At 42.6% G+C, this 23,723-nt stretch overlaps 1 protein-coding gene across 9 annotated transcripts in view; it reads left to right on the forward strand.

Annotated features, from left to right (window-relative positions):
• The window catches only part of LOC139576750 (CAP-Gly domain-containing linker protein 1-like), a 49,535-nt gene that overhangs the window by 19,408 nt on the left and 6,404 nt on the right, over positions 1-23,723 (forward strand). For 5 of the 9 annotated variants that reach the window (XM_071403168.1, XM_071403172.1, XM_071403166.1 and 2 more), the window contains 17 exons: positions 254-358; positions 3,269-4,177; positions 4,449-4,565; positions 4,867-4,924; positions 5,227-5,310; positions 8,148-8,304; positions 9,341-9,485; positions 9,702-9,917; positions 12,691-15,375; positions 16,187-16,324; positions 17,185-17,282; positions 17,736-17,856; positions 17,984-18,036; positions 18,247-18,267; positions 20,833-20,950; positions 21,818-21,968; positions 22,051-22,103. In XM_071403168.1, the coding sequence (XP_071259269.1) occupies positions 254-358; positions 3,269-4,177; positions 4,449-4,565; positions 4,867-4,924; positions 5,227-5,310; positions 8,148-8,304; positions 9,341-9,485; positions 9,702-9,917; positions 12,691-15,375; positions 16,187-16,324; positions 17,185-17,282; positions 17,736-17,856; positions 17,984-18,036; positions 18,247-18,267; positions 20,833-20,950; positions 21,818-21,968; positions 22,051-22,103 (5,229 nt within the window). The remainder of the gene's footprint in view (positions 1-253; positions 359-3,268; positions 4,178-4,448; positions 4,566-4,866; positions 4,925-5,226; positions 5,311-8,147; positions 8,305-9,340; positions 9,486-9,701; positions 9,918-12,690; positions 15,376-16,186; positions 16,325-17,184; positions 17,283-17,735; positions 17,857-17,983; positions 18,037-18,246; positions 18,268-20,832; positions 20,951-21,817; positions 21,969-22,050; positions 22,104-23,723) is intronic. The other 4 variants (XM_071403169.1, XM_071403173.1, XM_071403171.1 and 1 more) reach the window with 4 other exon arrangements.

A 23,723-nucleotide genomic window follows, 5' to 3' on the forward strand; every position in this document is an offset into this window, starting at 1 on the left:
CCCATAAGTATAACACATCTCCCCATTTCCCTTGCTCCTTCTCCCATATCCGCATATCACCTTCCTTCATCAACATCCCCAATGCTCACCTGTGCTAGGCATGGGGTACCCTTCCCCTCCCATCCCCACTCCACCTCCCTCAACACCCTCCTCCACCCGCAAATCTTCCCACCTCCCTCTTCCTCTCTGTGTTGGGCTGGCATGTGATAGTGGCACTGGTTGTGTTCTCTTCCTCTCCCTTCTTTACTAACAGACGCAGACCAAACTGGAGCATGCCCACATTAAGGAGCTTGAACAGAGCCTGCTCTTTGAAAAGACCAAAGCTGAGAAACTCCAGAGAGAGTTAGAAGACACTAGGGTAATGGATCTTGCTCTACATAGCTCTGCGTTTGGAAAGAGGGGTGGAGTGGGGGTGGGGCCAGGGTAATGTTGAAAATCTTGGGATGGGGTACAGAGGATCTCCAGATACCTGTAGCACTGGCTTCCATATGCTGTTTTTCTGACCTTTTCTGCCTTAGAGGGTTGGGAACGGTAGGAGTCAATATTTACAGTGCCTTCAGAAAGTATTCACACCCCTTGACTTTTTTCACACTTTGTTGTGTTACAGCCTGAATTTAAAATTGATTACATTTAGATTTTTTTTTGTCACTGGCCTACACACAATAACTGTATAATGTCAAAGTGTCTTGAGAAATCTTTACAAATTAATTAAAAGCTGAAATGTCTTAATAAGTATTCATCCCCTTTGTTATGGCTAGCCTAAATAAGTTCAGGAGTAAACACATTTTCTTAATAAGTCACAAGTTGCATGGACTCACTCTGTGTGCCATTATAGTGTTTAATGTGATTTTTGAATGACTACCTCATATTTGAACCCCACAAATACAATTATCTGCAAGGTCCCTCAGTCGAGCAGTGAATTTCAAACACAGATTCGACCACAAAGACCAGATAGGTTTTCCAATGCCTCGCAAAGAAGGGCGTTTTAAGTTGATGTATTTCAGTCCTTGACTTGTAATGTTCTGTACTATGTATAATGTCATGTTTCATGTGGACCCCAGGAAGAGTAGCTGATATCTCTGCAGCGGCTAATAGGGATCCTAATAAATACCTTTTAGTAGATGGGTAAATAAAAAAGAATATCCCTTTGAGCATAATATTGAATATCCCTTTGAGCATAATCAAGTTATTAGTCTTTGGATCGTTTATCAATACACCCAGTTACTACAAAGATACAGGCGTCCTTTCTAACTCAGTTGCCGGAGAGGAAGGAAACTGCTCAGGGATTTCACCATGATGCCAATGGTGACTTTAAAACAGTTGCAGAGTTTAATGGCTGTGATGGGGGAGAACTGAGGATGAATCAACAACATTGGAGTTATTCCACAATACTAACCTAAATAATAAAGTGAAAAGGAAGCCTGTACAGAATAAAACAATTCAAAAATATGCATCCTGTTTGCAATAAGGCACTAAAGTAAAACTGCAAAAAATGTGGCAAATACTATTCATATTTTCAAGCATGGTGGTGGCTGCATCATGTTATGGGTATGCTTGTCATCGGCAAGGACTAGGGAGTTTTTTTGGGGGGTAAAAATAAATGGAATAGAGCTAAGCAAAATCCTAGAGGAAAGCTTGGTTCAGTCTGCTTTCCAACAGACACTGGGAGACAAATTCACCTTTCAGCAGGACAATAACCTTAAACTCAAGGCCAAATATACACTGGAGTTGCTTGCCAAGACGACATTGAATGTTCCTGAGCGGCCTAGTTACTGTTTTGACTTAAATCGGCTTAAACATCTATGGCAAGACTTATAAATGGCTGTCTAGCAATGATCAACAACCAACTTTACAGAGCTAGAATTTTTTTTTTTTAAGAATAATGTGCAGATATTGTACAATCTAGGTGTGCAAAGCTCTTAGACTTACCCAGAAAGACTGACAGCTGTAATCGCTGACTCAGGGGTGTGAATACTTATGTAAATGATATTTCTGTATTTAATTTTCAATACATTAAACATGTTTTTACTGTCATTATGGGGTATTGTGTGTAGATGGGTGAAAGAACCATTTGTGTTGTAACAACAAAGTGGAATAAGTCGGGGTATGAATACTTTCTGAAGGCACTGTAGCTGCATTTGAATGTCACTAAGCAAACATTGAATGATGTAGTTGTCTAATCTTTTTACTTGCTAGCAACTAATATTATCTATTGGCCTTATCCGTAGTTCCAAGGTGTGTGCTACCAATTAAACCAATTTCAAAGTTGCTTTATAATATGCAGCATCTTACGCAGGGTTTCATTTTCTTCCCATTTTGTCAAACATGAACCATTCACATTCCTGTGTGTCACCAGTACAGCAATCGTAACCACTTTACTGCTGTCACTGAAAACATTTGAAAACATCAGGGTTATTTTTTTCTATACTTTTAGTTTAACTATACAACAATTCTGTTCTTTTTAGATTAGGTTTTACCCAGAGAACGGCAAAGCCGTCTGATTCTTTTGCCTCTTTCTCCATGTGTTCCTCTGCTCACAGTTAGCACACAGTCTCAAAGACTTTGCTGTTAGGACATGTAGCCAGACAGCACCCCTATATACAACCATCCCTTATTCCCAGTGGTCCTTTGTCCCACCCCCCCAATCCTACAAGCCCCAATTGCCCTGCCCATCTAGTATCCCCCGCCTCTTGTAAGTCTCTCTCCTACTCCCATCCCTTAGCAATTCTTCTGTGCTTCCCTCAGGGGTGTCAGCCAATGCAGGGGTATTCAACTGCCATTCTCAAGAGCCGTAGTCTACTGGTTTTATTTTCCTTCCGGTCCTTAATTCATAGGTTGATATCATTAGTTGGCAAGAAAGTCTATCTGGTTTTATTCTGGTCTAAATCGACCCCTGATTAAAAGGTAAGGATGAAAACCAGTAAACGCTGCAGCACTTGGGGAGTGTAGTTCAATACACAAGAATTACATGTGAGGAATGATATGGTTTTATTTTATATCCACTAGAGGGCAGTGTAATATTTCAACTGTAGGCATCCTATGTAAATGTGGGATTGCACTGTTTACTTGCTTTACGCTACTACTGCAACTATGGTGGACATCTGTTTCTATAGGACCCTCTTTGAAAAAGATTCCTCCCCGTAGACCTATCTGATGGCAGGGGGTTTCAACAGCTACCCTTTTTTCCTGTCAGTACATGCACAATCACAATGTTTCCAAAGGTTGAAGAACACAGTTTTGTTTGAGCCAGAGTTGTGCCATCCCATAGGTGGCCACAGTTTCAGAGAAGTCCCGCATAATGGAGCTGGAGAGGGACCTGGTGCTGAGGACCAGGGAGGTGGATGACCTGCGGTTGCGTCTGGAGGCCCAGCAAGAGTCAGAGGGCTCAGACTCCACTACCTCCCCTCTCCTGGAGGAGGTGAGCTCTCTGAGGGCTCAGCTGGCTTCTCAGGAAGACCAGCAACGGGTTGAGCATGCCGGGATGAGGGAGAAGCTGGCAGCGGAGGAGAAGGCACACAGTGAGGCAATGGCCCAGCTCCAAGTCTCATCCACCAAGATTTCCACTGACAACGAGCAGTTGAAGCTGCACATCAGCCAGAACGAGAAGGAGAATGCAGACGCCATAGAGCTGTGGAGCTCTAAGCTGGAATCTGCCATCGCCTCACACCAGCAGGCCATGGAGGAGATTAAGGTTTCCTTCAGCAAAGGGGCTGGCTCCCAGGCGACAGAGCTGGTGGAGACCAAGAGTGCCCTGGAGAGGCTGAAGGTGGAGCACAAGCAGGCACTGAAAGAGGCTGGGGCCAGGTGTGTGGCAGAGGCTGCAGCCCGGGCACAGGAGACGGGGGAGCTCAACAAACAGCTGCTGGTCGTGTCAGAGGAGAAGGAGCGCCTGGAGGAGAGCCTGCGGTCCAGTGTGGAGAGTGCTGAGGAGCAGCACCTGGTGGAGATGGAGGATGTGCTAGTCAAACTGCACACTGCTGAGCTGAAGGTAAAGGAACTGGAGGAGCAGGAGGCTAAGCTAGTCCAGCAGACCCAAGACAGGGCCAAGGAGGTCCAGGAGCAGGTGGCAGCTATGGAGGCTCTGCACTCCCAGGCAGGCCAAGGTAACCAAGAGCTCCAGAGTTTGAGGACCCAGCTGGAGGAGACCCAGAGACAAGCTTGCTCACAGGGCAACAAGGTAGGTCCATACCCATACCATCCTCCCATTGTCCATGACCGTATCCAGTTTCTATTTTACGTCCATGTGAGTTTTCCAGAAATATTGGCATGAAATAAATACAACTGGTATGTCATGTTATGATTTACCCTTACCTTCAGTCATTACTTTGTTTCATTTGGATTCATTTTTAGCTTGTCCTTCATATTCATAATGTCACACATTAATTTCCCCCCCCCACCCCAAAATGTCCTCCATGTTCATGGTGTCATGCCCTGGCCTGTGGCTGTAGGTCAGTGAGTTGAGCTCTGAGCTGGAGGGCAGGCAGCAGGAGATCCTCTCCTTGCAGGAGAGCCTGACCACTGTGCAGCAGAACACGGGCTCTCTGGAGCAAGAGCTGGGCAACGTGGTGAGTACTAGCGCTTATGTGGGGTGGTGAGGAGCCAGGGAATGGGAGTGGGTGGCCTTGCATGACTGATGGGACTGTAAGGCTTAAAGTAAGCTCAGGTAAGGAAGAGCATAGTATTGAAATGCTAGCTTTTTGTTTTCATGGGAATGATAAAGTATCTACCTATAGGTAGACCTTCAATTATACACTTATGATGAAACTTGTGTATAACATTAGTAATTGGCAACCATTTTGAGGTTTGTGGAATACTTTTCTGACTAACGCACGCACGGATGTATTCATCAAAGTTTTATTTCCTCAGAAACAAAAACTGTCAGAGAGCACAGACGATCAGACTAAGTCAACACAAACTATGCAAGGTAAATATATTTACTTTGACCATGTTGGTCCTGTAACGTTAGTCTTTGTTTTCTTATTACTTGTGTTACATGTGTTTTTATCAGCAAGACGCATCATATTCCTAGAGACAAAATGTTGACTTCAAGCTAATTTAATGACTAACAATGATGTGGTTTTATAAAAAATTATGTATTATATTGGTCCACAGGGCCAGGCAGTACACAGTAGATTAGTACATATAGTACATGTATTTGTGCTGCATGGTGTTAAGCGCTTGAATGACGCAAGCTAATAGTGTCAGTCTCTTAATTCTCTCTTTCAGAGTTGCTTCAGAAGCTTGGCGAAAAAGAGGGGCAGTGCACATCGCTCTCCACCGAATCAGAGGCTCTTAGAAGCCAACTTGCAGGTCAGAACACTGGCCAGCGCTGTGGTTCTTAACCTACAGGACACACAGCTCAATGTGACCATTCTCCCTACATGCGTTCAGTTGTGTAACCTACACCAGGGGTCTCCAAACCTGCTGTTTTTTGTTGTAGTGTTTCTGGTAGATAGCGGTTCCCAAACTTTTTATAGTCCCATACACCTCCAAACGTTCCAACCTCCAGCTGTGTACCCCCTCTAGCACCAGGGTCAGCGCACTCTCAAATGTTTTTTTTAACATTATTGTAAGCCTGCCACACACACACTATACAATACATTTATTAAACATAAGAATGAGTGTGAGTTTTTGTCACAACCCGGTTCGTGGGAAGTGACAAAGCGCTCTTATAGGACCAGGGCACAAATAATAATATAATAATAATCATCAACAATTTTTCTCTTTATTTAGCCATCTTACATATAAAACGTTATTTGTTCATCGAAAATTGTGAATAACTCACCACAGGTTAATGAGAAGGGTGTGCTTGAAAGGATGCACACAACTCTGCAATGTTGTATTGGAGAGAGTCTGTCTTAAATCATTTTCCACACACAGTCAGTGCCTTTATTTAGTTTTCATGCTAGTGAGGGCCAAGAATCCACTCTCACATAGGTACGTGGTTGCAAAGGGCATCAGTGTCTTAACAGCGCGATTTGCCAAGGCAGGATACTCTGAGCTCATCCCAATCCAGAAATCTGGCAGTGGCTTCTGATTAAATTAAAGTCTCACAGAACCGCTTGTTGCAATTTCGATGAGGCTCTATTGTTCAGATATCAGTAAGTGGACTGGAGGCAGGGCATGAAAGGGATAATGAATCCAGTTGTTTGTGTCATCCTTTTGGGAAAGTACCTGCGTAATTGCGCACCCAACTCACTCAGGTGCTTCGCTATATCACATTTTACATTGTCTGTAAGCTTGAGTTCATTTGAACACAAAAAAAATCATACAATGATGGAAAGACCTGTGTGTTGTCTTTGTTAATGCAGACAGAGAAGAGCTCCAACTTCTTAATCATAGCCTCAGTTTTGTCCCGCACATTGAATATAGTTGCGGAGAGTCCCAGTAATCCTAGATTCAGGTCATTCAGGCGAGAAAAAACATCATCCAGATAGGCCAGTTGTGTGAGAAACTCGTCATCATGCAATCAGTCAGACAAGTGAAAATTATGGTCAGTAAAGAAGACTTTAAGCTCGTCTCTCAATTTAAAAAAACGGGTCAATCCTTTGCCCCTTGATAACCAGAACACTTCTGTATGTTGTAAAAGCGTTACATGGTCGCTGCCCATATCATTGCGTAGTGCAGAAAATACACAAGGGGCCTTGCTTTAACAAAGTTAATCATTTTCACTGTAGTGTCCAAAATGTCTTTCAAGCTGTCAGGCATTCCTTTGGCAGTAAGAGCCTCTCGGTGGATGCTGCAGTGTTCCCAAGTGGTGTCGGGAGCAACTGCTTGCACGTGCGTTACCATTTCACTATGTCTCCCAGTCATGGCTTTTGCCCCATCAGTACAGATACCAAAACATCTTGACCACCAAACTCCATTTGATGTCACAAAGCTGTCCAGTGGATTGCAGAAGAGGATGTCTTCCTTAATTGACCCCCATAAACGTAATGGACATATACCAGGAGCTGTGCCAGGCCCGCCACGTCGTTTGACTCATCCAGCTGTAACACATAGAATTCACTGGCTTGTATGTGAAGCAGTAATTTCAAAACATCTCCTGCCATGTCAATGATGCGTGAAACAGTGTTGTTTGATGAAGGCATTGTCTGTATAGTTTTTTGGGCCTTTTCCCCCAGCATTGTCCCAGCCATATCCGCTGCAGCAGCAGGAAGAAAGTCCACCACAATAGTATGGGGCTTGTCTGTCCTAGCCACTCGGTAGCTCACCATATAAGACGCTTCTAGCCCCTTCTTATTAATTGTATCTGTTGCTTTTATGCATGTCACTACTTGAATGTCGTCTTTATTCTCGCTCAAAAAACTCCCGTGGCTTTTTTTCTCTCAAATTGTCACGTTTCTAAATGTCTGCACAAGAGTGAACGTTTCCCGCTAGAGAGTAACGGTTAATGTGATTGGATGTTAATTATTCAACTAGGCTACCTGTATTTGACATTGTGTTGTTATTTCGCTGAACACTAATTTTAATTTTATTTTTGGCAGTGAAACGAGGCTACTCAGGCGAGAATAAAACCTCACCCAAATGTATAGGCCCGTTGGAAAATATAAATGCACTGATACAGTATGTTAGCTTGTTATGGCTGGGAATTGCCATGGACCTCACGATACGAAATTATTGCGATACTTAGGTGCCGATACGATATGTATTGCGAATCAAATCAAACTTTATTTGTCACATGGGCCGAATACAACAAGTGTAGACCTTACTGTGAAATGCTACTTACAAGCCCTTCACCAACAGTGCAGATTCTCACGATTCTATATGTATTGCGATTCAATGCTGCAATTTTATTGCAATTTGATGTTCCAAACACATTACTCACTATATTTCTGCTGCAGAGAGACGAGAGAGCATGAGAAAATGAGTTTTGATCAGTCATGGAAATAAGTGCTGAAAACATTGGCTCACTATTTAAAAAGAAGATGGAGAAAAAGCTAGTACAGCCGACTAGTGCTAGCTAACGCTACCTAGCACATCATATGTATTTTTTTTACAGATCAATACTTGGGAGTCAAAGTATCAATATAATATCGTCCAAAATAATATTGCGATATGCAATTGTAACCCCCCCATCACTAGTGATTGTGTATGTGGACTGAGGCTTGTTACCCTTGACTGAATGATGTTTTCCTCTGACCCAGGGCTGGAGAGGAAGCTAAAGGCTGGAGAGGAGAAGCTTGATCAGCTCGCAAACGACAAGGCCAAGCTCCAAAGTGACATCTCAGACATGATGAAGTCATCAGGTGACAGTTCAGCACAGCTTACCAAAATGAATGAAGACCTCACTCAGAAAGAAAGGTACACAATGAAATGAAATGTCATGAACAAAGGTGTTCTCAAACGTATGCAAATAGATTGGCTTAATTTCACCGTCGACAATCAGGTTAAACGCTAGTGACAATATTTAATGAGCGTGTCACAACGATGCACAAAACCGTCGAACATGCACTGAGTATACAAAACATTAAGAGCACCTGCACTTTCCATGACAAACTGACCAGGTGATTCCAAGTGAAAGCTATGATCCCTTACTGATGTTACTTGTTAAATCCACTTCTACCAGTGTAGATGAAGGGGTGGAGACAGGTTAAATAAGGATTTTTATGCCTCGAGACAATTGATTGTATGACCCTGCTGGTCATCTATGAGCGTTTGAACATCTTGGCCATGTTCTGTTATAATCTCCACCCGCCACAGCCAGAAGAGGATTGGCCACCCCTCAGAGCCTGGTTCCTCTCTAAGTTTCTTCCTAGGTTCCTGCCTTTCTAGGGAGTTTTTCCTAGCCACTGTGTGTCTACATCTGCATTGCTTGCTGTTTGGGGTTTTAAGCTGGGATTCTGTGCAGCACTTTGTGACATCGGCTGATGTAAAAAGGGCTTTATAAATACATTTGATTGATTGATATGTGTTCTGTTCAGAGGGTGAATGGGCAAGATTAAATATTGAAGTGTCTTTGAATGGGGTATGGTAGTAGGTGTCATGCACAATGGTTTGTGTCAAGAACTGCAACGCTGCTGGGTTTTTAACGCTTTTCAGTTTCCAGTGTGGGGTAGTGCAACTCAATATTAGTAAGGTGTTCTTAATGTTTGGTATACTCAGTGTATAATCACTTATTTATTGACTGAACTTGCCATGATCCTGTAGTTTTCATGGGTTGTTATCATTATCCTTAAAGCAGGTTTGACTTTTCCATCACCCTGGTTTTCAGTTCATCAGTTTCAGTCCAAAAACATTTGAATCTGCCCCCTACAATGAATCCCTGGTTTGTTTGAATGCCACCTGTCTCACTTGGTCAGAGAGTCACCCCCCTCTCCCCCTCCTCCCCCTTACCTAGGAAGCTGGAAGAGTTACAGACTCAACTTGCAGAGGAGAAGGAGCAGAGAGCACGTTCTGAGGAGCAACAACAGCAGGAAGTGGCCCTGAAGGAGCAGGAGCATCAGGGTCAGCTAAGCAACCTGCAGGAGAAGATCACACAACTGGTGAGTGACAACCCAGTGAAGGCTTTGAGATGTTGATGGTCGGGATAAAGTACATGATTCGATGTTTGTTGTAAAACAGCATACATTTTTCTTCTCAGGAATATACTTTTTACTGTCTCTACCATAAACACGGAATACCTCACTCTACCACTTCCCCCCTTTCAAACAGCAAATTATTGATGTTAGCTACTCTTGCCCTCTTTATGTTGTGTGTAGGAGAAGAGTTTGCTCCAGGGTGAGGCCCAGGCCAAGGAGCTGCAGACCTCTCAGCAGCAAGCCCTGTCTCAGGCCTCAGAGCACCATGCCAAGCAGCTCAAGGAGCTGCAGGGTCAGGCTGACCAGACCAAGCAGGAGCTGAGTGTCTCCAGGGAGAAGGCCCAGGAGCTGGAGAGGCTGGTGGCCGATCTGCAGCCTTACAAGGAGAAAGCCCAGGTGAGCACCCACCATATCATTATCAGGACCACCATGTTTTAAGTTCTCAGGAGGTGCTGCCTTTTGGTACAAAAATCTACCCTAATGACAATTTTGACTGCTTTGTAGTTATGTTGCTTTAGGTTGACTGATGTTTTTTGTGAGAACTTTTTTCAAGTATGTTCCCATCCACTTTCTATGAGAGGTTGGTAGCGCTTTATTTTACGGTACAGAAATGACTTGGTTATTATTGTGTAATTGACCATTTTACCATGTAGGTTCCAAGTAAATAAAAGTGCTACCTTAAGTGGTCTATGGTCAGGATGGATGTGCACTTGATAATAATTAGACCACCTCACTTCTAATTAGGGCTGGGCGATATGACCTAAAACTCATATTATAACTTATCGGCGATTCATGATATATATGCTTTGTTGTACAATTAAAGCTAAAAAAAAACACTGCATTTAAGACAGTCAGCAATAATCTAATAAATTCAGAGCTTTTGAAATTATACCTAGGCTGGATATATTCCTTCCATAACCATAAGACCCACTAATAATGTATTGATTTTATCAAAATAGTTGTACCTGCTTTTTTTGCAATAATCACTGATCTGGCTTTCAGGTCTGTCTATACAAATGCCCATTTTGTAACAAATTTAACCAGAACCATACATAATGCATATTCACTAATAATGTAGCAGGCATTATAGCAAATTATAAACTGGGTGGTTCAAGCCCTGAATGCTGATTGGCCGAAAGCCGTGGTATATCAGATGTATACCATGGGTGTGACAAAACATTGCTCTAATTACGTTGGTAACCAGTTTAAAATAGCAATAAGGCACATCGGGGGTTTGTGATATATGGCCAATATACCATGGCTTAGGGGTGTTTCCTAGCACTCCGCGTTGCGTTGTGCATAAGAACAGCCCTTAGCTGTGGTATACTGGCCATATACCACACTCCCTCGGGCCTTACTGCTTAATTAACACAGGTCTCATAAACAATCTCTCAAGCCCACGTGCTAGTGAGTAGCCAGCTAGTATTTATATTTGAAATTTAGCCAACTTGGATCTAGGTATAATTTCACAAGCTCTGAATTCAGCTAACAAGGCAAAACAGTTGAATTGTTATGAACACACCCTTCTGTCCATCTCCAACTGTTTGAACAGCATGCTAGCCTGTCCACTTTGTTCACATGTTGAAATCAAGTGGCCTACCTTATTTCTCAGAATGAGAACGAGTTGCCAATTCCATATATAATTGTTTTATGCTTATTGCACATTTATAAAATACAGACTAAACAGCTAGTATAACAATCTTGATTTGACTAAAATGCTGCTAGCGATACGTGGTAACGTAATGCGCACGCGACAAACCTGAGCATTCATTTTCCAGAATGAATGTTCATTGGTACATCCGTTTTAGTAGTGTCTGCTCTGCTCAAAATGTGAAGAGTTGAGACAAACAGTGTATGGTTCGAAAGGTTAACTTCTCTATTACAGTAAAATAATGTGTTTTGGTGTTGGTGACCGATTCTGTTGGACCAAACCTCAAATGCAAATAGCGAGTTGAAACAGTTTGTCAGAGAGGAAGAAGTGATCTCCCACCTTTGTTGTTGTGAGTGGTAGGAGGAGGGGCTTGGGAGAAAGAGGCGAAGCAAGAGGTTTCACTCTCGTAAAAATATATACAAAATAAGTCCAATGCGTTTCTATGCACTTATTTTGAACCTAAGCTTGTCTCCTGTATTCCCGCCTTTGGGACAACGGCTCCCGTTGTTAGGGCGAAAAGACTTGAGCATCTCGCCATTATATGCAAATCTGGTATAAATGGGAAGTTGCACAGCACAGAAGGAGCGAATGAGACAAGACCAAAAAGACAATATGTGAACAAGCAGACATAAACGCTCATAAAAACAAAAAAGATGTGAGTCTGCCTTACTGGCATTTGGAATATCGTGCAATACATACATTCAAATTCATCTTATTCATTAAATATATCGCCCAGCCATACTTCTATTGTCTGGGTAGTTATCTTACTGTAAGAAGTACCTGAAGTCCGTTTTGTGAAGGGTTCACAGACTGTTATGCCATAATTATTCTATCACAGTGACCTCATTCTTTGATTTCACTAACACAAATATATATATTTTTTAACTCACTAAGCCTATTCCTAAGGCTATGAGATTCATGTTAGTATTTTATCTGCTCATATTATTGTTTTTTGTTCACTGTGTTTATTCAAGTTCATTGCACTATGTAGAATTAACAGCCAAGGATGATCGTCTTTTATGCACCATCTTCATTTGACCATTGACAGTGTGGCTATGTTGTGGTGTGGTTTTAGGGCCTACTTAAAAAGCAGGGGCACACCTTAGAGATAAAAAAACCTGATACTGACAGTCTTGATGAGTTAAAGTATATAACCCTTTTAAAAAGGGTTATATACTTGTCAAAATCTTCTTCTGAATGGAAAGTACACAATTACGCAGACACTCTCATCCTCACCTAATACACTGCACACCGATTGAAAACCTGAAGCTATCATTAGAGCACACTTACAAGACAAACACACACACATACATAGGCATGCATAAGCACTCCATTGGCGTGCCCCTGTTTTCAATGTTTTCTGTTTTCATTGTGGTGTCAGCTACTGTTTCTTTTCTCCCAATTGTTTTTTATGCTTGCACCAGCTTAACCTTTCCAGTTGCATTTTATTACCTCTTGACTTATTTTGTAACTTTTCCCTTTATATGCCCCTTTTTTCTTTCAACTTCATTCCCTCAGTTTCTTTCTGCTGAGCTCGACTCCTCCATGCAGCATGTTGAGCGATTGTCCACAGACCTGGAGAAGCAAATCTCAGCACTGGAACACATGTCTAAGGAAAGTTCAGATCTCAGAGCTCATAAGGAAAATCTTGAGAAGCAACTCTTCGAACTCCAGGCCAAGCTCTCTGCCTTGGAGGCTAGTCACAATGAGCTCTCGGTTAAGACTGAAGAACTGCTGACTCTGAGGGACAAGCTTACAAAAGAGCAGGAGGAACTTTTGACCACAAATCAGCAGCTGGATGGAGAGAAGGCCTCACTATTCAAAGAGTTTGAGAAGCTCAGAGTTGCTGTTGAGGAGGCACAGGCCAAAAACGAATCCCTCAGTCAATCTGAAATGGAGCATCAGTCCCAAATTGAGGAGCTACAAAAGACAAATGCAGAGAAGCAGGAGGTCCTCTTAAAGTACAAACAGGAGATCCAGCAGCAGGAAACTAAGAGGAATCAGCTAGCAGAAATCTATGAGAAGACCTGTGAGGAAAGGAATGGGCTCCAGGAAGAGCTCAAGCAAAGCAGGGAGAAGCTGATCTCTGAGATGGATAGCCTTGTGTTGGAGAGGGATGCAGCAAGAAATGCTAAGAAATCCCTTGATGCAAAGAATACAGAGTTGCAGACAAGGTGTCAGTCGTTGAGCTTGGAAAAAGTAGATCTCTGTGTGAAAAACACTCAGTTGGAGGCCCAGAAGGAGACCTTGGCCAGAGATAAAGAGGAGATGTCTGCTCAAATTAATGCTGCTATATCTGACAAAGAGGCCCTCCAAACCATGAATACGGAGCTTCAGAATCAGCTGAATATCACCAAGAAGGATCTTGAGAAGTCTGTCCGTGACAACGGCGAGCTCCAGGCTTCCAAAATGAGCCTGGCCAAGATGCTGGACGAGTCCAAGACCTGCAGTGAGGTTACAGACTCCGAGAGGCTTCACCTCATGCAGGAGAAAGAGGACCTGCTTTCTACCCAGCGAAAGGTGTGTTCTGAGAAGGATGAACTTCTCAAGGAGATAGAAGAGTTGAAGGAGAAGCTCAGACTTTCTACACAGGAAGCGGCTACCTCTAAGGAGAAAGTCAAAGAGGTGTTGTCATCTTTTTCCAAGGAGAAGGAAGCTCTTTGTCTCCAGAATGAAGAGACAGAGAAGGCACTACACTCCGTACTGAAAGAGAAGCTGGCCATGGAATCAACACTGGAACAGCAGAAGATGGAGAGTGACAGTTTGGTACATGAAAAGGAAGAGCTTGAAGAAAAGCACACAAAGGAGATCTCTGAAAAGGTTACTCTAACAAAAGAGCGTGACAAGATAGCAGGTGAGATCCGCAGTATGAAAGACCAGCTGGACAGCTCCTCCAAGGCCATTGATGACCTGAAGCAAGCCAATTACAACCTTACGTCCTTGCTGGAGGAATCCAAACAGAAGATCCAAAAGGTGGAGGTTGAGGGAGCTTCCTTGAAAATAAATAAGTATGATCTACAGGCACAGCTGCAGAAGCTTTGCTCTGAGAGGGAGGCCCTTGAAAAAAGCAAAACTGAACTTGCAGAAGAGCATCATAAACTAAAAGGCAACTCTGAGCAGGTGCATTTGGAACTCATCCAGCAGAGGGATACCCTAAGAAAAGAGCGGGATCTCCTGCACTCCCAGCAGGCAGAGCTTAAAAAGAGCCTACAGATCCTGCAGAAGGATAAAGATGATCTGCTTCTGCAGGTCCAGGAGGTCAAGGGTCAGACAGAATCACTTTCAAAGGAAAAAAGGCTTCTTGAATCGCAGCAGCAGACTGAAGCCACTGAGCGAAGTAAACTGTCCTCTGCAAAGGATGACCTCTCTAGAGAGAGAGAAGACTTACAGAGTCAGTTGTCCACTCTGACACAGACAAATACTGCCCTCCTGCAGGCTGAATCTATCCTGAAGGCAGAGATTGCCTCTGTTTGTGTTGAAAGAGACACAATGGCCTCTGAGAAAAATAGTTTGTGTTGTGATTTAAAGCAACTTAAGATGACTCACACTGGATTGTTAGGTGAGCAACATGGTCTGCTTGAGGAGAATGCCCAGATGCAAGCCAAAGTGCAGGACCTCACTCAGAAATCTGTCACTAGAGACAAGGCCATTGATGAATTGTCTGCCAGCCTTAAGGATATTGGAGAGGAGAGAAAAGCCTTGGCTAGGGAGGTTGAGAACTTGAAGGCACAGCTGAAGCAGAGAGACCAGGAAAAGGATGGCTTGGCTGAAGACCAAGAGTCCCTGTTTACCAAGCTGGAGGAGCTTGGCAAAGAGGTCTCCTCCCTGGCGAAGGAGAAGGTAGACCTCCTAGCTATACAGTCCAGGCTGGAGAAAAACCTTTCCTCCCTCCACAGCAGCCAAAAGAGTGGTGATGGGGAACGCTCAAGGCTCCTGGAGGAAGTGGAGAAGCTGCGAGCTGCCCAGACACAGCTTGAGGCAGATGCCCAGACCCTACGTGCTGAGAAGGCAAGGATAGAGGGACAGCACAAAGTCTCTGTGGAGGAGGCATCTGTGTCTGCCAAGGCCCGGGAAGAAATTGGCACCAAGCTGGAAGACCTGAAGGTCGAGAAGGATGCCTTGCTCAAGGAGAGGGACGAAGCCACCCAGCAAGTCACCCAGCTTGAAGCTCAACTCAAAAACATTCTTTCCAAACAGCTTGAGGTACTCCACTACTAACAAATCCTGTATCTAACCCCTCATGTTGACATGGCTGTGGTCATGTTTCACCCTCACTGCATGCTAGTCTGGTCACCTTTTCTATTTATCTCACTTTTTGTTTCATCTCCTTTACTAACTGTTCTAACTTTATTCTAGTCTCCTGCAAAAAGTTTGTATGAAATATATTCCTGTGGGCTTAGAACGTTGTTTGAGAAGTTAGGGTCTGTTCCTTGGTTGGGGCAGATGGTTACAGAATTTGGTTTTAAGAGTCATGTCCACAACCATGGTCTCTGTTCTCTAATTGAGATGTCAAGCAATATGTTAGGGCCAAAATACATTACTGCAAGTATCCGTTCTCAGGTCACAGGATGTAATTTGTTTATTTTTCTCTACTCCTAATTTTTCATTTTAGCCTTTAGGTGCTTCACCAACACTGGTAGTCAAAGCTAGTTGCCTGTTACCTGACTGTAGTAGTAGATATGGGTATTGCAATGATTCCTGAGGATTACATCAATTGCATAGTAATTTCGGAAACACAATCATCGTAACCCACTAAAGCTTCAAAATCAAGTTTGGAGTGATTTGGATGACTGACATGTAATGCATGCAAATTAATTCTGCATGATATGAGAAAATGTAAATAGTGATCCCTCTGAGTTGATTTGGGCTTTGTAAAATAAGTGTCCATCAAATGATGATAAATCTCAGGACATAGGGGTTTGCTGTTCACGTCAACCAACACCAATCCAAGTAAGTTGTAGGTATTTCATCATATATGTCTGGTTGACATGCCCCCCTCTCCCTCACTACCTAGGCAGCAGAGTCCTCAGGGAAGACTGCTGAGGCCGTGGAGCGGCTGACACAAGAGAAGGGCCGTCTGGAGCAGGAGAAGAGTGAGGCCCAGTCTCTGCTGGAGGAGTTCAGGAGTGCCAAGCAGGAGATGACCAGTCAGGTGCGTTAGGGATAAGGAGTATGCAATGCCTCAGATGGGGTGTAATGTGGTGGTTGAACAGCATGTATTTTCAGTAAGGTATGGAGAAGGTTGAAATTTTGTGGGTATGGAATGATTTGTCACTGTCATAAAGGGTCCTCACTAAGGACGCTGGAAGGGGCTCCTTAGTGTTAACATGGAATCAAATAAACAAAATGAACTGAATGATCCTCTTTGAACAACTGAACCAATTTGACATTTCTGAGTGTTGTGTGTTAACTTACCAGAAGTTGGGTGTGTGGGGTGTCATGGTTACAAACCACTTTCACAAGTTAGTCTTCACAACATAATACAGTGTTACACGTAAACAGAAATTCAGCCACAGATGCTGACATGTTCACACTTACCAAGATCACATGACCATTCCTGTGTGTGTCTGACACGGAGGGAGAGAAAGTAGCCAAACCGACTTGCGCAAGTTAGACAAACTTGTTGCTGCGATAGGTTATCTATCATCTCATCTGGTATTGTCAGTCTTGACTGCTTCAGTCTAGTCAGCTAAGTTAGCTAGCTAGCTTGCAAGGCTAATTGAGGCTACTTTGCTATGCTCCCCATCCATAGCAAAGTAGCCTCAATTATATCCAACATTCATATTAAACAACAGCCTACCTGTTGGTTGATCATTGTAGCCTATTCCTTCTCATTTAACCAACTTAAATCTGTAATTTATAATTCCAGTTTGCATTAATTAGAAATCTCCCACTTCAATTGCTACACATGAACCTTTGACTGTAGTGCTTCTTTGATTGACCAACAATAACAAGCATCAATGTATTATATACATTAAAAGTTCTTTATGTTTTGTGTGTGTTATTTCTCAGCTGGATGCATTGAAGCAACAGAATTCTAAATACCAAGAGGAGCTCAACCTCCAGCTCTGCGCAGACAACCAGAAAATCAGCAGCCTGTGCCAGGAGATGTGAGTATATTGTGTGTGGGGGGGCAGGTATGGGCCTATCGCACTAACTGACCCTGGACGCAGGGACCACCTCAATGCAGTCGATCCCCAGGGCCCCTGATTATTATTTTTTTGTTGATAGATTTACTTAGAAGTAATGCAAACTTGCTTTCTTTGCTCCTTGCTTTGGCATTTTTATTTGGGGTGGAAATACATTATACACACACATTAAAGTTACAATTGTTTTGCTGTTTGATGTTGAACAAGCGAAAGTGCCTGTGTCCTGCCAGGTGATAGGTAGACAGTGAGGTGAATGATATCTGGCATGCAAATCCTAGCAGCTACCAGTTGTAGAAAGTGATTTCCTCAAACCTTCCCTTGTACCTATTTCCCTCTCTCACCCCCTTACCAGTTGTCTGTATATTCTTGTACTCATGTAGCTATGTGTTTATAATATTGTCTGTGTGTGTTTAGTGAGGAGCTGAAGCAAGTTGCCTCTGTGAAGTCCCAGTCCCTGGTGGCCTTACAGGAGGAGAACAACAAGCTGACTAAGGAGGTTGGCAGCAGCAAGAAGGAGACCAGTGGTCAGCAGAAGGTACCACCACTGGACTACTGATCTGTTCCCTCAAACTGCCACAACTATTTTAAGAATGTAACACATAGCCTACATTGAAGGCTCCTGTCCAACCAAGCAATTTAATTCCATAATGTGTTTTTTTAAGGTGGAAACTCAGCAGTCCAAGCTCAATAAACAGTTGCAAGATATGAAGCAAAGGTGAGAAACTGTTTCATTTCTATCCAAATCAAGTGTGCAAAAAAGTATAATTTTGACGTTTCTAGTCAGATGGCATTGGAGACTCCCAACAGTTCTGCAATTAAGCATGGATGCTTGCATCAATTTGCCCTTCGCCAACGTGGCATGTCTGGCTTGTGCTCTGTCCTACATGCTCTGTTTGATTACATCCTCTTCTTTTGCCTTTCAAAGCTTGCCTAATAACACCTTCAGGTACTTCCATGCCTTTTTGAATTGTTACCTAACGTGTCATACTGTTACCTTAGGAAGGTAAGAGGAGCTCAATGCTTTTCAATGAGTAATCCCTCTTAATTCACTTGCTTTTTGTCATCTCATATTTATTTGTCCTTATTTGTAATCAAACTGTAGACTCGGAAGTTCACGTGCCATAGATTATAAAATGGCAATGCAAAATTTTCTCGCCCCACCTGTTTTTCCCAATGGAAAACACATGCTTGATTACACCATTGACATTGGATCTCTGTTTGTTTTTAAACAGAGATCCGTCACGTCTCTCCAATACCATGCCTGCTTTATCCAAGGAGGCTAATGGCCGGAACAGAGCAAACGGAGCACTTTCACATTTATCTGATTATTATAGGCCCACCGTCTCTTTTCTTTCTTTGTTCTGTCTTGATGTTATGCCTTTGTTTCCCTTTCAGCAGACTTCATCTTTTCATTCCATGCTTCTGAATTAGATTCACAAGCACACTTCTATGTACAATTGAAGTCGGAAGTTGACATACACTTAGGTTGGAGTCATTAAAACTTGTTTTTCAACCACTCCACAAATTTCTTGTGAATAAACTATAGTTTTGGCAAGTCGGTTAGGACATCTACTTTGTGCATGACACAAGTAATTCTTCAAACAATTGTTTACAGACAGATTATTTCACTTATAATTCACTGTATCACAATTCCAGTGGGTCAGAAGTTTACATACACTAAGTTGACTGTGCCTTTAAACAGCTTGGAAAATTCCAGAAAATGTCATGGCTTTAGAAGCTTCTGATAGGCTCTTTGACATTATTTGAGTCAATTGGAGGTGTACCTGTGGATGTATTTCAAGGCCTACCTTCAAACTCAATTCCGTCTTTGCTGGACATCATCGGAAAATCTAAAGAAGTCAACCAAGACCTCAGAAAATAAATTGTAGACAAGTCTGGTTCATCCTTGGAAGCAATTTCCAAACGCCTGAAGGTACCATGTTCACCTGTACAAACAATAGTACGCAAGTATAAACACCATGGGACCACGCAGCCGTCATCCCGCTCAGGAAGGAGACGTGTTCTGTCTCCTAGAGATGAACGTACTTTGGTGCGAAAAGTGCAAATCAATCCCAGAACAACAGCAAAGGACCTTGTGAAGATGCTGGAGGAAACGGGTACAAAAGTATCTATATCCACAGTAAAACGAGTCCTATATCGACATAACCTGAAAGGCCGCTCAGCAAGGAAGAAGCCACTGCTCCAAAACCGCCATAAAAAAGCCAGACTACGGTTTGCAACTGCACATGGGGACATAGATCGTACTTTTTGGAGAAATATCTTCTGGTCTGATGAAACAAAAATAGAACCGTTTGGCCATAATGACCATCGTTATGTTAGGAGGAAAAAGGGGGATGCTTGCAAGCCGAAGAACACCATCCCAACCTTGAAGCACGGGGGTGGCAGCATCATGTTGTGGGGGTGCTTTGCTGCAGGAGGGACTAGTGCACTTCATAAAATAGATGGCATCATGAGGCTGGAAAATGATGTGGATATATTGAAGCAATATCTCAAGACATCAGTCAGGAAGTTAAAGCTTGGTTGTAAATGGGTCTTCCAAATGGACAATGACCCCAAGCATACTTCCAAAGTTGTGACAAAATGGCTTAAGGACAACAAAGTCAAGGTATTGGAGTGGCCATCACAAAGCCCTGACCTCAATCCCATAGAAAATCTGTGGGCAGAACTGAAAAGCGTGTGAGAGCAAGGAGGCCTACAAACCTGACTCAGTTACACCAGCTCTGTCAGGAGGAATGGGCCAAAATTCACCCAACTTATTGTGGGAAGCTTGTGGAAGGTTACCTGAAATGATTGACCCAAGTTAAACAATTTAAAGGCAATGCTACCAAATAGTAATTGAGTGTATGTAAACTTCTGACCCACTGGGAATGTGATGATAAATAAAAGCTGAAATTAATCATTCTTTCTACTATTATTCTGACATTTCACATTCTTAAAATAAAGTGGTGATCCTACCTGACCTAAAACAGGGCATTTTTACTAGGATTAAATTTCAGAAATTGTGAAAAACTGAGTTTAAATGTATTTGGCTTAGGTGTATGTAATCTTCCGACTTCAACTGTAAATAAAGGACTCAAAAGTTTAGTATTTGGTCCCATATTCCTAGTATGCAATGACTACATCAAGCTTGTGACTCTACAAACTTGCTGAATGCATTTGCAGAAAGTTTTGGTTGTTTCAGAGTATTTTGTGCCCAATAAAAATGAATGGTAAATAATGCATGCTAACCTCCCCTGTTATTGTTAATAGTGAGAGGTTTATCAAGGGTGTCAACAATTTCAGACCACACTGTATATACTGTATAAAAATCGATCTTTACCAAACTTAAACTACCGGCCACAGTTCATTACAGGTAAAAGTCACATGTTGGCTGCTGGTAGTATTCCAATATACATTAGATTTAACACAGATTATGCATGGTCAATGCTCCACTAGTCCTTGTTGGAGTGGTTAAACTCTATTCATAATAATTGTGTGTTGTCCTTGACAGAGAGACTGCCTTGAAGAAACAGTTAGATGAGGAGAAAGCCTCCCTCCAGAAGTCCATCCATAAAAGCAGTGCCTTGATCTCCGAGAAGGATCAGGAGCTGGAGACCCTAAAGAGTGAGGTAAGAATTGGCGCTCTTCCCTATTTCTATACATTTTAATTCCCTAACCTCATGGCAGGCTTCCTGGCACTATTTGTAGGCCAAAAAGCATTGGGGTAGTCTTATTAGATCTGGAGTTGTAATGAGTTCTCTTTTCAGGATAATGTTTTTTTCAGCATTTGTATACTATATTCATTGTATAATGTACACTACCGTTCAAAGGTGTGGGGTCCCTAAGAAATGTCCTTGTTTTTGAAAGAAAAGCACTTTTCTTTTGGTCCATTTTTAAAATAACATCAAATTGATCAGAAATACAGTGTAGACATTGTTAATGTTGTAAATGACTATTGTAGCTGGAAACGGCAGATTTTTCCTTCATTTCTCAGAACAAGAATAGACTGATGAGTTTCAGAAGAAAGTTCTTTGCTTATGGCCATTTTGAGCCTGTAATCGAACTCACAAATGTTGATGCTCCAGATACACAACTGGTCTAAAGAAGGCCAGCTTTATTGTTTCTTTAAATCAGAACAACAGTTTTCAGCTGTGCTAGCATAATTGCAAAAGGCTTTTCTAATGATCAATTAGCCTTTTAAAATGATACACTTGGATTAGCTAACACAACATGCCATTGGAACACAGGAGTGATGGTTGCTGATAATGGGCAGCTGTACGCTTATGTAGATATTCCATAAAAAAATCTGCCATTTCCAGCTACAGTAGTCATTTACAACATTAACAATGTCTACACTGTATTTCTGATAAATGTTATGTTATTTTAATGGACAAAAACATTTGCTTTTCTTTCAAAAACAAGGACACTTCTAAGTGACCCCAAACCTTTGATCGGTAGTGTATATGACATAATATTGTATTTTTCCCTCTGAGCAGTTTTCAGTGCTGCAAGGGGAGAGCGCCACAGCGAAGACACTGAAGTCTACTGTCCAGTCTCTGGAGAAAGACAAGTCGCGGCTGCAGGAGCGCGTTCAGAGCCTGGAGAAGAGCCTTGCAGGAGGACAGGACACTCTTACCAGCGCCTCCGGTATGACTGGGCAGTCAAAGCTTAACTCTACAGATTGAGCTCCACTGTCACTGAATGCTTAATATACATGTTTTCCCTTCAGGTGATGCAGCTCTGAACCCATTAAAGGAGGACAAGGAGACTTCAGAGAGCCAGGTATGCATGACAATTTAGCAAAAATTGGTATATAAAACACAACTTGGGTATGCCATTCAGTTGGTTTTTACAAATATGTATATTTTTGGACGATTTGTGCATTCACTTAATGTTTCCATACTATTGCCATATGACATGCACTGGATGTTTTGCGTACTATGATCATGTCAACTTTCATATTGGCAGTGTTATGGTAATTACATCTAAAGCAATTACATTTTGCTCATGAAATGGCAATGAGGTCTCTGCTAAAACTCTGCTGAAACTGATGTCCATGTCTGCCAAGTCCATGGCTGGCAATATAGGCTTAATTTAAATTCGCTGTAGAACCTCTGACGATTGATTTGTTATGTGAAATGAAACCTTATTTTTGGGCCTCACAAACCTCTAAACAGTTTAACACAAAACGATCATGTGCACTAAAATTTCTTAACGTGTAGATTAAAACGGACTCTGGTACGCTCTAATGTGTGTGCATAGGTCACTGGGAGGAAATGGATACCGGACTGCACTCTAGTCAAAGAAGCCCAGTCTAGGAGTTTAATGATGAAGCAGAGTATACATGTGGTATTTACTCAAAAACGCATGAAATATCCCTGCAAATGAAAACGGTCTGATCGCCACGAAAGTCAACCGAACTGAGAAATAAGTTCAGTTTTTATACTAACAATTGGTTGCCATGGTGAATAATCCAATAATAATTGATAGGACACATGAAAGGAAACCTCAGTTTACCGGAATCTCTAAATTGAAATACTGGCAGATCAATAAATGTCTTTGTAGATCTAATAACATTTTGAGGATTATAAATTCAAATCTAATGGGGTGGCTGTATAAAAGCCCATCTTCCTTTCTATGAAGGCAGGTCTGCGTCGTCTAACATGGTGGGAAGCTCCACCAATCGGTCTTCGCCTGCTCTGGGTTCTTGGCGAAATTCCGCTCTATGCTCCTCAGATGAGCCAAGACTGCCTCGAGTGCTTTCAAGTGTGGAGAGTCCTTAACTCGGAGTGGTGTAGTGTGCAACAGTCACACATACGGTGTCAGTTTCAAGGGTGCGGAAAGCCTAATGATTTTGCTTGGACCGGGTCAAGGCCATCTTCTCATTGTGGTAAGGCAGAGTATCAATCTGCAACAGCTTCTCCACATGGCGGAAAAGTCTTGTATTGACTGCAACAGGTCCAGATTGATGGCTCATGCGCACCGGTTCCATCAGTGTTAGCAAGTGAGGGTGATCTGAACCGATCAGGACCAGGGGACTGGCCTTGGTGAAGGTCTTGAGGGGAAGACCTCAGAGGTGTTGGTAATGCTTACTGCAAAGCCTCCACTGGGTAGGAGTACTCTGCGAAGCATAGGTCATCAGCAGTGAAGGTTTTGGTGATACTGAACTGCTTGGATGAGTTGCACACTGGTGAGAGCTTCAAAGTGACCGAGTTGCCTTTTAACTGCACCATCTCTTGATGTACAGTCCTAAGCAACAGGGACTCTGCTTTCTTCAGCAACGCCAGGTGCTGAACAGCAGAGGGAATGGTACACTCTGAGGCATAATCTATGACTGCATAGGTTTCGAGCGATCTGTTATCATTGTAGAGCCGGACTTTCACCACCTTTAGCATCACACTG

This window comes from Salvelinus alpinus, chromosome 5 (genome assembly GCF_045679555.1).
Source record: "Salvelinus alpinus chromosome 5, SLU_Salpinus.1, whole genome shotgun sequence".
Lineage (NCBI taxonomy): Eukaryota > Metazoa > Chordata > Actinopteri > Salmoniformes > Salmonidae > Salvelinus > Salvelinus alpinus.